The 13,613-nt window shown below is 47.0% G+C and overlaps 1 protein-coding gene across 6 annotated transcripts in view; it reads left to right on the top strand.

Moving 5' to 3' along the window:
* KDM5B (lysine demethylase 5B) overlaps positions 1–13,613 on the top strand; it is a 164,030-nt gene that overhangs the window by 71,142 nt on the left and 79,275 nt on the right. For all 6 annotated transcript variants that reach the window (XM_029573272.1, XM_029573270.1, XM_029573271.1 and 3 more), the window contains exons 12-14: positions 9,017–9,198; positions 9,671–9,833; positions 13,356–13,475. In XM_029573272.1, coding sequence (XP_029429132.1) covers positions 9,017–9,198; positions 9,671–9,833; positions 13,356–13,475 — 465 coding nt within the window. The remainder of the gene's footprint in view (positions 1–9,016; positions 9,199–9,670; positions 9,834–13,355; positions 13,476–13,613) is intronic.

The following is a 13,613-nucleotide window of genomic DNA, read 5'->3' as shown; positions in this document are numbered from 1 at the left end:
ACGGGTTCCATGCTTCCGGATGGAGATGCTGTGTACGGTAACTGCGGCTGTCCGCAAAGGAGAATGCCTGGCGGTGTTGTACCTCACCAAGGCTTATCTGCATATTCCCATTTGAAAGGACCACTAGAAGTTCCTGCAGTTTGAGGTGCTGGGTCAGCATTTTCAGTTTCAGGCCCTGCCCTTCGGTTTGGCCACGGCTCCTCGAACCTTCACAAAGGTGATGGTAGTGGTAGCGGCAGCCTTGAGGAGGGAAGGGTGTTGGTTCGCCCATACCTGGACGATTGGCTTATCCAGGCGAAGATGGAGGAGGAGGAGTGCTCTCGTTCAGTGCAACGAGTGAGGCAGCTTCTGAGCTCCTTGGGTTGGGTGATCAATTTGGTGAAAAGCCACCTGGTCCGCTCTCAATCTCTGGAATACCTAGGAGCTTGTTTCGATACCCAGCAAGGCAAGGTATATCTGAGGGTGGACAGGGTGGTGAAGTTGCAGGAGCAAGTTTCTCATCTTCTACATCTCCTAGTTCTGAAGGTCTGGGACTATCTGCAGGTCCTGAGGTCCATGGCCTCGACAGACCTGGTTCCGTGGGCATTTGCCCACATGCGGCCGCTATAGAGAGTGTTGTTGTCTTGGTGGAATCTGAGATCGGAGAAGTATTTTGTCCCCTTGACTCTGATGAGGGATGCCAAGTCCAGCCTAGCATGGTGGCTATCGTGGCGCAATTTGGACAGGGGAATGGACCTCGAAGTTCCGGATTGGGTGGTGCTGACCACGGATGCCAGTCTCAAAGGCTGGGGAGCAGTGTGCCTGGGACATTCTGTCCAGGGTCTTTGGTTGATGACAGAGAAAACTTGGTCCATTAATCGTCTGGAAATGAGAGTGGTGCGCAGAGCTCTGGAGATATTTCTGCCGCTGGTCTAGAGTCGAATGGTGCGAGTGTTTTTGGACAATGTGACGACACTGGCATACATCTGTTATGCCGGTCAGCCAAGGAGGCTGACCAAGTTTACCCCTTCTGGTATCGGTCCGATGCGCTCCAGATCCCCGGGGGCTACCGCAAAGTTGAAAGGCCTACCCTTGCGCTCGGGATGCTGTCGCAGCGGAAGCCCTGCTTCCCCCCCCCCCCCCCCCGACGTCCTCTAGACACGCGTGGCGAAGCCAGCCTTTGTTTTAAAGAAATCAGCACAGGAAGGCCGGCCTACCACCACTGGTCTCCGCCCCTTCCTGGAGGTATTTAGCCTGCCCTTGTTTGCTAGTTAGCAAGTATATGAGCTACTCTGCCGCTTCTTTGCTGCCACTGGAAGCTCTCTCTGCCCTTCGGGGTATTTCACTAACCTTGGGTACCCGCTCCTCGGGGGCCCTTTGCTTTCTTTCAGGTGCCTTACTGGGATCAGATACTCGCTCGAGGGCCTGCTCTCCCCGCCTTGGTGCCTGTAACCATTTACTTCTGTCTACTGGAATCACTACCATCAGCTACCAACTTAGTGAGTAATCTAACTTGTCAGTCTGTCTCATCTACAGCTCTACTGCACTGGGAACCTGCAACTGGACTTCCCTAACCATCTCTGTGAGACGGGTCTCCTCTGCCGAGGATCCTTGGACTGCTATCTCTGGATTGCCTCACTACTGCCACCTCTGGTGGAACTCATCAGCTGTTTAATAAAAGACAAATCTGTGTTTGTGCGTCCTGAGTCTAGCCTGGAACTGTGGCTCCTCACAGGGCTTCTCCCTGTGGGTGTGGTCACCTCCACAGTACCCCGAGAATCCACTCAAACACCTCAAACCATAACACATCAACTGCCAAGGAGCATCAGAGTCACGCTGTAGCTCGGGAAGCTCAGCTGCTGTGTGTGTGTAGGGATTGTGGCCTCTCAAGTAGTGGGAGTAGACAACATGCAGGCAGATTTCTTAAGCCAACAGCAACTGGATCCCGGGGAGTGGGATCTGTTCTCAAAGGCCTGGAATCGCATTTGTGCCAGATAGGGAGTGCCTCAGCTGAATCTCATGGTGACGAGGGCCAGCTTGAAGACATTAGGGTTCTTCAGTCACAGAAGAGAAGTTGGTTTGGTGGGTCTAGATGCTCTAGAGTGCCCTTGGCCGACAGGGATTCTTCTGTATGTGTTTCCCCCGTGGCCCCTCATAGAGCACGTGCTGCTTCGCATAGAAGCGCATCCAGGTTCAGTGGTTCTGGTTGCGCTGGGGTGGCCGCTGTCATCCGTTGTTTGCAGACTTTGTGTATCTGTCGGTGGACGGTCCTCTCCGATTGGCTCATCTGCAGGGGTTGCTGTGGCAAGGTCCCATATTTTCGGATTGGGAAGATTGCTTTTGAAAGATGGTGGCTGCATGTGAAGGGTTATTCAGAGCCGGTTATTTCTATCCTTCTACTTCCATGGCTTATGTTAGGGTTTGGAAGCTTGAGACCTGGTGTGGTCAGCAGCGGTTGGATCCTCTGCTGGAGTCCGTCCCGCATGTTTTGTCCTTTCTGTAGCACAGTTTGTCCAAAAGTTTGGCTTATAGTTCGCTCCAAGTCCAGGTTTCGGCCTTGGGTTGTCTCGGGGCAAGTTGCACAGCAGGCCCTTGGCGTCTTTTCCCGATGTTGTTCGTTTCCTGAAGGGAGTGAAGCATTTGAAACCTCCGGTTCGCAAGGTCTGTCCGGATTGGAGCTTCAACTTGGTCTTGAGGGGTTCTCTGTGAGCCTAGTTTTGAGCCTTTAGGTCAAGCCTCCTTGAAGGATCTTACATTAAAGATTGTTTTTTCTGGTGGCAATCTGCTCGGCCAGATGTATTTTGGAGCTTCAGGCTCTTTCTTGCCACGACCCTTTCTTATGTATTTCTACCGACAAGGTATCTTTGAGTATGGTGCCTTCCTTTTTGCCAAAAGTGGTTTCTGCTTTCCATGTGAATCACAGTGGAATTGCTGAGGTTTCCAGAGTGGTCTCAGAACTTGGCAGTGGGTAGAGATCTTCACTTTTTGGATGTTCAGAATGCCCTCTTGCGTTGCTTGAAGGTCACTAATTCTTTCAGAGGTCAGACCATCTTTTTGATTTGTTCAGTGGAGCGAAGAAAGGGGAGAAAGCATCGAAAGCTACTTTGGCCCAATGGTTGAAAGAGGTTATTGCTTTGGCCTATATTTCTAAGGGTCATGTGGACCCGAGTGGCCTTAAAGTACATTCCACTAGAGCGCAGGCAGTCTCTTAGGTGGAATGTCAGTTGGTGTCTCCTCAGGAGATATGTAGGGCCACAGGGTGGTTCTCGCTTCATACTTTCACCAAGCATTATAGATTCGATATTCGGGCACCGGATGATGCGACTTTCGGTGAAAGTATGTTGAGAGCGGGTCTTTTGGGTTGCTTTGGTACATCCCACTGGTCTGGACTAATCTGGGTATGTTCAGGAAAGGAAAATTGGTTCTTACCTGCTAATTTTCGTTCCTGTGATACTACAGGTCAGTCCAGAGACCCACCCCACTATTGCTGCCAAAAGACTAATTTTCCTGGTACTCCTGTGTGATATTGCATTGACCTTACCAGTTGCAATGGTTAAGTTGGTTAAGTTAAGCAGTTGCCAGGACTTTGTGGGTCTTGGAGTTTTTGTAGATCTCCAGTTCAGGGGAATCCAACTCTGGGGTTTTTACAGTTTGCCATGAGAGAGAGGAATGGTATCTGATCTTGACTTGGGTACAGGTCAATACTGAGGGGACTGCAGGTGGCTCTCTGTTATGTAGCAGTGCCTCGAAGTTTTTGTTCTTTGCCTCCATCTACTGGTAGGGATGCATAAACTCACTGGACTGGACTGATCTGTGATATTACAAGAATGAAAATTAGCAGCTGATAACCAATTTTCCTTTAGCCAGGAAAGCAGCAGAGAGGCAGCCTCAGGGACCCCTTGGACCGTGACTTGGTAAAAGACCTAGGGGTTCGAGGGAGCAGATTCTTAGGCAGACTCAGAGGGTCCTTATGGTGGTGTGTTCGGTTAGTCCAGACGAAAGCTCTGAGGATTCAGAGGAAGAGGTACCAATGCTGCTGCCGCAGATACTAGCCTGGAAGTTCTAGAGTCAGATGAAGGGCTGGGCCGGATCCCTGTGATTGAAGGGGATGACCCGAAAGTGGTGTGACTTTTTCGCAAAGAGGAACTGTGGCCCTGATCCCTCATGTCCTAGAGGAGTTGGGGATCAAGGTTCCCCAAGAGGAAGGGATGGATCCAGTATTGGATGACTTAAGAGGTCCAGCGAAAGCTTTTTCCCTTTCACAAATCTGTGAAGAAGCTAGTGGTCTGGGAGTGGGATACTCCAGAAACAGGCCTGAAGGTTGGCCAGGCAATGGCAAAATTGTACCCGCTGCCTGAAGACATGCTTGAGCTTTTGGTGCTTCTGGTGGATGCATCTCTGTCAGTGGTCACTACAAAGACCACCATTCCAGTGGCTGGTTTAGCGGTGTTGAAGGGGATATGCAGGTCAGAAAATTGGAAATTCATCTCAAAAAGGTTTTCGAGGTTTCTGCGTTAGGCATACATGCGGCCGTTTGCAGTAACAATATGCAGAGTGCTAGCCTGCGCTGGGTACAGCAATTGCAAGCTATGAGGCTGCTGTCTGTGTCTGAAGCTAAGCAGGCGCACTGTCTGGAGGCAGCAGTGACTTAAGTGGCTGATGCCTTGTATGACCTCATCAGAACTTCTTCGAGGATTATGATGTCGGTGGTCTCAACCAGGCTTCTCCTTTGGTTAAGGGACTGGTTGGCAGATGTTTGGTCCAAGTTACGCTTGGGAGCATTGCTTTTTAAGGGAATGCTCCTATTTGGAGAGGACTTGGAAGAGCTCTTCAAGTGTCTTGGTGAGACCAAGGGGCATAGGTTGCCAGAGGATAAGCCAAAAGGAGGCAAGGGTTCCTTTTTGGGGCATTCGCGATTCTGACCAAATAGGAAGTTTTGGCAGAATAGGCCTCTGGCAGGAGTCCAGAGACCAGGGGTCAGAAGGCAATAATCCTGGTGACAGTTCTTTCGAGGGGGCTGAAAACTGAACTGGGATGGCCTTAACCAGGGATCTGGTGGAGCTAAGTCCTTACAATGAAGTGAGGCCGGTCACTCCTCTGTTCCTGCATTCGGAGGACGTCTGTCTCTGTTTTACAAGGAGTGGGCTAAAATCATGATGGACTCGTGGGTCCTAAGCGTGATAAGAAACGGTTACGCATTAGAATTCTCTCGGCCATTGTTCATGGTCTCCCCTTGCTCCCCATTCAACAAGAGGAAGGTGGTCCAAGAAACCATAAATCGTTTGCCGAGGCTGGGAGCCATAGTTTCCATGCCTATGGGGGGAGCGAAGAACAGGGAAGGTATTCCTTATATTTCGTGGTGCCAAAAAAAGAAAAGGTCCTTCCCGTCCGATTTTGGATTTAAAGAAAGTAAATGTGGCTCTTAGGGTTCATTTTTGCATGGAAACATTGCTCTAGGTCATCATAGCAGTGCGAAAAGGAGAGTTTCTGGCTTCACTAGATTTGACCAAGGCGTATTTGCACCTAGCAGTCCGTCGGGATTTCCAATGATTCCTGAGGTTCATGATTCTTGGGAGGCATTTTCAATTTTGTGCTCTTCCTTTCCGATTGACAACAGCTCCACATACCTTCACCAAGGTTATAGTGGTTGTGGCGGCAGCACTCAGGAAGAAGGGCATGCTGGTTCACCTGTATCTGGATGACTGGCTCATTCGAGCGAAGTCTGAAGTCCTCTGCAGACAGGCTGTGTCACAGGTTTCTGCAGCAGTTGAGGTCACTAGGCTGGGTGGTGAATCTGGCAAAGAGTCATCTTACCCCATCTCAAGTTTTGGATTTCTTAGAAGCACGCTTCGATACCAGGACAGGGAAGGTTTTTCTCTCTGAGGATAGCATACTCAAAACTGCAGATAGGCTGTTGAACGCTATGATACCCAGGGTCTGGGACTACCTTCAGGTTCTAGGCTCTGTGGCATAGACTTTGGAATTAGTTCCTTGGGCCTTCTGCAGATGCCTCTTCTCTCCCGATGGCATCTATTGTTGGAGCAGTTTCATCTTCCGCTGTCTCTCAAGGGGGGCACCAGATCCAGTCTTTCATGGTGGCTTGGTTGGATCCATCCGAGTCATGTGGTGGACTTGGATGGTTCTGGACTCGATAGTAGTTACCACCAATGCCAGTCTCACCAGATGGGGTGCAGTGTGCTAGGGTCAGTCGGCCCAGGGACAATGGTCCAAGGAAGAGGCATCCTGGTTTATCTATCGGTTAGAAACGATGGCGGTACACTTTGCTTACTTACCTTTCTGCCTCTGTTGTGCAATCGCCCTGTGCACATCCTGTTGGACAATGCAATCACCATGGCTTACATCAGTCGACTAGGGGAACCAAGAGTTGGGTGGTGACCTAGGAGGCCCGGGAGTTGCTTCATTGGGCGGAATGACATCTGGCGTTGCTAGCTCCATGCTACATAACTGGAGTGGACAATGTTTAGGCAGATTTTCTCAGTCTGCAGCAACTGGAGCCCGGAGAGTAGGAACAGTCTGAGGAGGCAATGGGTCTACTCTGTTGCAGGTGGGGCATTCCCCGCCTAGACTTGATGGTGTCTCATCGGAATGCCAAGGCATCTCACTTCCTGGAATCTTAGTTTGGTCCTAAGAGGGATGGGTGCGGCCCTATTTGAACCTTTAAGGAGGTCAACTATAAAGGATCTTACTCTGGTGGCGATTTGTTCGGCCTGAAGAATATCTGAGCTTCAGGCATTGTCATGTAGAGATCCCTTTTTGAAGATCTCTGACTCTGGGATCTCGTTGCATACGGTGCCCTCTTTTCTCGATTAGGTTGTATCAGCTTTCCATTTCAGTTGGATGATAGACCTTCTGGCTTTCCCAAATTTGGACATGTCAACACCACATGTGAGGCACCTGCAGCTTTTGGATGTAAAACGGGCTCTTACGTTACCTCAAAATCACCAATAGCTTCCTGGTGTCTGACCATCTATTTGTGCTTTGGAGTAGGGCGAAGGAAGGGGCAGAAAGCCTCAATAGACTATTGTGCGGTGGTTATAGGAAGCTATAGGCTCTGCTTATATTTGTAAGGGGCATCCAGTCCCGGTGGGATTAAGGGTTCACTCTACTCCGTCGCAGGCAGCGTCTTGGGCTGAGTGCCAGCAGGTGTCGCCGCAGGAGATTTGTTGGGCGGCCACTTGAAAGTCGTTGCACACTTTCACCAGGCATTATAGTTTGGATGTCCAGGCTCTGGAGGCCAAGGGCTTTGGTGAGAGTGTTCGAGTGGAACTCTGTCCCACCCTAGTTAGGGAAGCTTTGGTACATTCCAGGAGTTTGGACTGATCCAGGTATGAACAGGAAAGGAAAATGTGGTTCTTACCTGCTAATTTTCATTCCTGGAATACCATGGATCAGTCCAGAGTCCCACCCTGGTTGTGGAGGAGAGTCCGCTCGTACTTTTGTATATAAGAATTGCTCAGGATTTCAGGTTTGTTCTCCTGTTCCTATGGTTGAAAAGGATTTTTTTCCATTGCAGGGTTATGCTTTCCTCCTGCTCGTTGTGGGAGTTTGTTCAATTACATTGGGGTTTATTTGGTATGCATCTTGGCTTGGATACAGATCAATACTGAGGGACTGCAGGTGGCACACTAGGTTATATGCCAGTGTCAGTAAAACTCTCTCTGTCTTCATCTGCTGGAGGGGAAGCAAAACCCAGTAGTCTGGGCTGATCTGTGGTACTACAGGAGCGAAGATTAGCAGGTAAGAACCAATTTTCCTTTAACTCTTCAAATAGGACTAGGGAACATTCCATATAGCTAACCGGGCGCAAATGTAAAACATTTAAGAAACTGTTTTTAGTAAACATACAATTAAGCTGTGAAATTTGTTTCCAGAAGATATAGTTAAGGTTAATAATACAGCGGGGTTTTAAAAGGTTTGGATGTGTTTCTGAAAGACAGGTCTATCTCCTGTACCTGGAAATGATTAAAAGGGAAGGGATCTTCCCTTTAAGATACTCTGGGTACTCCCAGTGCAAGGGCTGGACCCATTTATCTGACTCAGCATGGCACTTCATAGGTTATCTGCCAAAGGGGAGATTCTGATTGTAATCACTGCAAACTAGGGGCCTGCAAAACAGTTGACAAGAAGTAGAATGATGAGCATATCTGAAATGGAAGTCCTAGAACAGACACACATACCTCATAAAGAGTCATTTAGGTAAATAGTGTCTGTTGTATAAGTGTGTATCTCCCAAGAAAAAGATACCCATAACGTGCCAAGCCCAGCTACCACCTGCTGACAAGTTGTAAACTGATCTGTTGTTGGAAACATGCAGAAGGCTAAAGAAATGTGATGACTTTTATAGGTGCTGCTATGGATCGCCTTTCTCTTCCTTGGAAAGGGGAAGTTGATTCCCTAGTGGAAATAGGTGCACTTTCTTATGTCAGGAAGATCACTCCTGCATGCCCATCTTTTGTCTTGTGAGATGCTTGTAAAGTATAGGAACTTATTTTGGAAAACATTAACGCTAACCAGCCAGATCCTTATGGGTGGTAGAGAGATTCCGACTGAAGTGACAGCTTAGGGAAAAAGAAATCTGCCCACAGTCTCCATCTGCTTAAGAGATTTTGCATTCTAAATTAGTGCAGCCTCTGAGGAAGGGAACCTTCTTTGTCCAAGAACTCACTTCTTAAAACCTTCATTATCCTAATAACAGTATCACTACTACCCACTATTTTAGTTTCTTTTAACAGCTGATGGTATTCCCTTCATACATTTAGAAATTACAAGGGGGGCATATTTAGCTGTATGTTAGTGACCAAGCCAAAAGTCAAAACACTTAAAACTTCCAAATTCCAGGAAAACGTGCTGGGTCAGCATGAAATGTTTCTTTGATAGTGGAGTAGCTGAGAATGTTCTGCTCCCAGAATGAAAGGACCTGGGATTGCAAGTCAGCTGCTGTTTGAGGTTACATCTTCATGCTCCCATGCAGAAGACGATCCATTTCATTAATTTGTCGTCTTTTTTTGTTTTTCAGGATTATATTGATTGTGGCTGGAATCTGAACAACATGCCTGTGATGGAGTCCTCTGTCTTGGCTCACATTACTGCTGATATATGTGGCATGAAATTGCCCTGGCTCTATGTGGGCATGTGTTTTTCTTCTTTCTGCTGGCATATTGAGGACCATTGGAGCTACTCCATCAACTATCTGCACTGGTGAGAGACCACTGGCTTCCTACTCAGAGCTGTGGTGCAATCATTGGTATCGATTGCCCATGTAGTAATGTCTTCCTGTTCTTACTTTTCTTGGATGAAACTTTAGCCTATTCCTTGCAGTTTGCAAATGTCTAATTCCATTTGTATTGATTTTGAGAATAGTTTTCAAGGCCAGTGAGGTTGACGCATGCCAAATTCAATGGCATCTGCCTTTTTAGTACATGGTTGGCAGATGCTGTGGTGTCAGCCCCAGCTGGTGGGTGGCATATACAGAAAATTCAGTGGGGTGGGCCTAGCCAGTGTGTAGTCTGTAAAATGTTTCTGTAAGATACGTAAATCTAATGCTGTCACCAGTTCTTCAATAGGAAGATAATTCAGGGGTTAATCTGTGCCCAGAATGGGTTCTCTTTTTGAGACAGTGCTATAAAAGAGCATGGGGATTATTCCAATTACTTTGTTGATATCTTGGTAGGGGGGAACCAAAGACCTGGTACGGAGCCCCTGGGTATGCAGCTGAACAGCTGGAAGATGTAATGAAGAAACTGGCTCCAGAGCTATTTATTGCTCAGCCGGACCTGCTGCATCAGCTTGTCACGATTATGAATCCAAACACATTGATGTCTCATGGAGTGCCTGTATGTAATACTTCTGTCTCCTCTCTGCATGTCTTTTATTCTTTCATATGTTCACCCTCATCATGAAATTAAGAGCAATATTTATAGCAGAATGATGAGTCACGAAAAAAAAAAGGGGTGGGAGTCGATACTGGACAGCCGGCGGTGGTGCAGCCGCACCGCACACTATCGCTCCCATAGCACCATGGGAAAAGGTGTAGTAATTTCTTGTGGTGCTGCCGGCGATAATGTGAAAACCATTATCACCTGCAGCACTGCCAGGAGATAACTCCTCCCCTTCCCATAATTTTAATAATACCGCTGCAACGCGGCTGGTATCGTGTGCGGTAGGGCCTTATCACGTGTGATACCGGCATATCACAAAATAATGAATGACCCTGTTGGGGGGAGAGTTTAGCTCTAGTTTGAATTCAGTGCTGTCTACCTAATTTCATGTTCTGATAGTTTAGTTCCAATCTTGATTTTTGATTTCTCATTTGCAGCATATTTTTATGCTTATGTGGGATTGAAGAAAACCAGGACTGGATCTAAAATGTACTAATATGTGAAGTGTACTTGACAACCCTTCGTAGGTATATGAGAGAAGGTTGAGGAAAGTTCTCACTAATTATTTTACTTAATGTTTCCTTTTTCCTTCCCTCAGACTTCATAGTCTGGTTTGAAAACCACACTCCTTATGTCAAGATCTCGGCAGAAGAAGTTCCCTTTAGATAATTGTTCACCATCAAATTTAGGTGCTCTGAACCTGAAAATGCCAAATGAAGCTGAAGAGCTAGGGTTCTGGAAATACTATTTCAAAATCTTTTAATTCATTTTTCAACATGTTTCTAGCTGAGACACTTTGGAATTCCTAAGTCTTTGGCTGAAAAGATCTTCAGAAGTATCTGCAGAGGCGTCTGCCAGCAGAGAGCCCCATCTGTATACCCCATTCATGGCAGCATCCTGCAGAAATCCCTGCCTGCCTTTACAGGTTTTTCTGTTGTAGTAAAAAAATTGACCTGCAAGATGCATGTTATGATCTCTGGTATCTTTCTTTACTGCATAACTTCTTAATTTTTGATCTTTTATTTCTTTATGGCCCAATGGCTTCCAATTCAGTCAGAACCAGCTACACTGCCATGAGCCTTCACTTACAGCTGCTTAGATTTTCTTTCCTGCCCAGTCAATCTTGAGCTCAAGGTTGCAGACCTCTGCATTTTTCACTATTGGACCCCCCAGGGGCTCTTTGCTGGCCTAAGAAGCGGTGCTTCTGCTGAGTCATTGGAATCACCTAATTTTTAAAATATTGCCTACAGTTTCAGTATTAGTTGGTGTCCTCTGCTTCAAGCTGGCCCTGTGATGTTGGGATCATCCAATTCTCCCTTTTCGTTGTTGAAACAGTCTGCATTTCTCCACTGATAGCTGTTAGCTCTCTTGATCCAGCTGAGAAAAGCCAGCAGGGAGAAGAGTAAGTTGGGTTGCAGAGCTCAAGCAGGAAGCCACTGATCAGGCAGTCTTGTCTCTGGGTGTGGTCTTACATAAAATAGATATGTACGCTTTCCAGCATTTGAGACTTTCCATATCAGTTCATTGGGTAAGCCACGTGAAGTAAGAAAGCATCCTGAGAGGCACTAGATTTTTAAACGGGATGGTTTGGCATAGGAAAGTGGGCTTACGAGCGGCTTGAGCCCCCCCCCCGGTGGGCTAGGCCCCGCTTTAAGCTTGGTTGGCACACTGCATGGTAGGCTGTGGTGGTGCCATCTTGCACGCATTTTTGTGCGACTCGTACTGCCCGCCATAGGATGTCGGTACGCACAGTGCGTCGGTTATATGCACGCGCCATACACATAATGTGTGCGTATTTACGCGCAGGATACAAGAAAAGCAGGATGCATGGGCTGTGCGTGCGCCTAACTGTGCCTCGCCTAGGCGTTCAAAATTTGTGTGCACAAATTTTTAAGCGCGAGCCAATCGAATACACAGTTACTGCCGCCAATGGCGCCAGCAGCCAAGAAACATAAGGGCCTTGCTGTCTGTGCTGCTTGTCATATTAGGGCTTCTGAGCTTGACCTGGATTCCAACTTGTCAGCATAGACCATAGACTTTGCTGAGCCTGGCTTCTCCCATTCAGATGATGGATTGACAGCCTTGACTGGAAGTACTCTGGATCTAAGTAACCCCTAGGTTGGGTCTTCCATGGGAGAGGGAAACTCGGCTGGGCCCACCCCAGTTCCCCCTGGGCTAGGCATGGACCCGACGGCCTTCTCTTGGGTGGAATTTTTCCAGGGACTACAGGCCTTTGTACAGGCACAGACTACTTCCTAACTTGCCCCTGTCTGGACGGAACCTCAGCCAGGCCCCCTCTCCCATTCCTGTTTTTAATGGTTTTTTCGACAATGCCCAAGGTGGCTTTTGAAGAGACCTCTGCAGGGGTGTATCTAGGGTGACGTCAGCTTTGAAACCTGACTCCCATCTCCCATCTGCTGGCAGGGGAGCTAAACCCATTGGTCTTGATTCAATCTGTCTACACTAAGGAAAACAAAATTATTAGGTAAGTAATTTCTCCATTAGAAACTAGGACCCAGACCTGTTAAATGAGGGTACAGTATGTGAATTTAAAGGAAATATCCGTGCCTTTTATAGATTGGGTATACAGCTTATTAGCAGTATTATGGTGGTTGTAACACCTTAGTTATCATTCTTGCTGGAAATTGTGTTCAGTCACTGTTCTGTCAGCCGAAGTCTTAGTACTAATTTTGATTGGACTGCCAAATATTTCAGTTTTGAGATAGACAAAAAAATACATTTTTCTCCACCTATTGTTTGACTTTCTTTGAGTTCCTTTTTTTGAATTTTAAACTAAAATTTAGCATACTGTTGGAAATTGACCATAAGTTCCTCTTGGTATTTTCTTTAATTCTTAGCTTTGTGTGTTTAAATGTATTTGGTTTAAAAGTTCGCTTCTGCACATATGCAGTAAAGGCCCCCCCCCCCAAAAAAAAAACACACAACATAGTCTATAGTGTTCAGGCATATTTTTGCTATCAACATCCAGCTTTTTCAAACCTGCTGGTTACCCTTCAGAGTAGCATGTTCAGGTCCTGCATTCAGGCCTGGTATTGCACTGTATATCCGGTAGAGTGCGCTATCCAATAGAGAAGTGGTTGATAGTAAATTTGGGAAAGTCCTTGCTTATTTATGGGAGAGGGCATCAAGGATTCCTTGGCACTCAGACAGGCCAATGTACACCAGTGGGTTATGACTCCTACCAGCTTGTGATCTGTCAAGTATTTGACTCAAACTGGGTTTGGACCTTGGTTTGACCAAGCATGGCATATATTACATAGGGATGAGCAAATTTCACCCATGGGTCAGGTATGAGGGATGGGATAAGGTGGATTTGTTGTCATGATCACAACAGTTGTGTACATGCACAATCTAGGAAAATTGATTACATTAAGAAGTTCAACCAGGTATTTTACCATAACCAATTTTCCCCATCTTGTATATTTTGCCTAAGCTAATTTTTTCTCCTTTCTCTAGATATATCGAACTAATCAGTGTGCAGGAGAGTTTGTCATCACCTTTCCGAGAGCCTATCACAGTGGTTTTAACCAGGGTTTCAACTTTGCTGAGGCTGTGAACTTCTGCACTGTTGACTGGGTATGTGGCCCACAGGGTGCTGTATAAAGTACAAATGTTAGTTCTCTCCTGCAGCTATGCGTCTATGCTCTGTATTTAAAAAGTGCACCAGGCATGTATTCTGAAGGGTTGACAGTTAAAAAGGAAGGAGGCCCTTCA

Source organism: Rhinatrema bivittatum, chromosome 12 (assembly GCF_901001135.1).
Source record: "Rhinatrema bivittatum chromosome 12, aRhiBiv1.1, whole genome shotgun sequence".
Classification (NCBI taxonomy): Eukaryota; Metazoa; Chordata; class Amphibia; order Gymnophiona; family Rhinatrematidae; genus Rhinatrema; species Rhinatrema bivittatum.
Note: the sequence above shows the minus strand (reverse complement) of the source record. Positions and strands in the feature narration are given on the sequence as shown.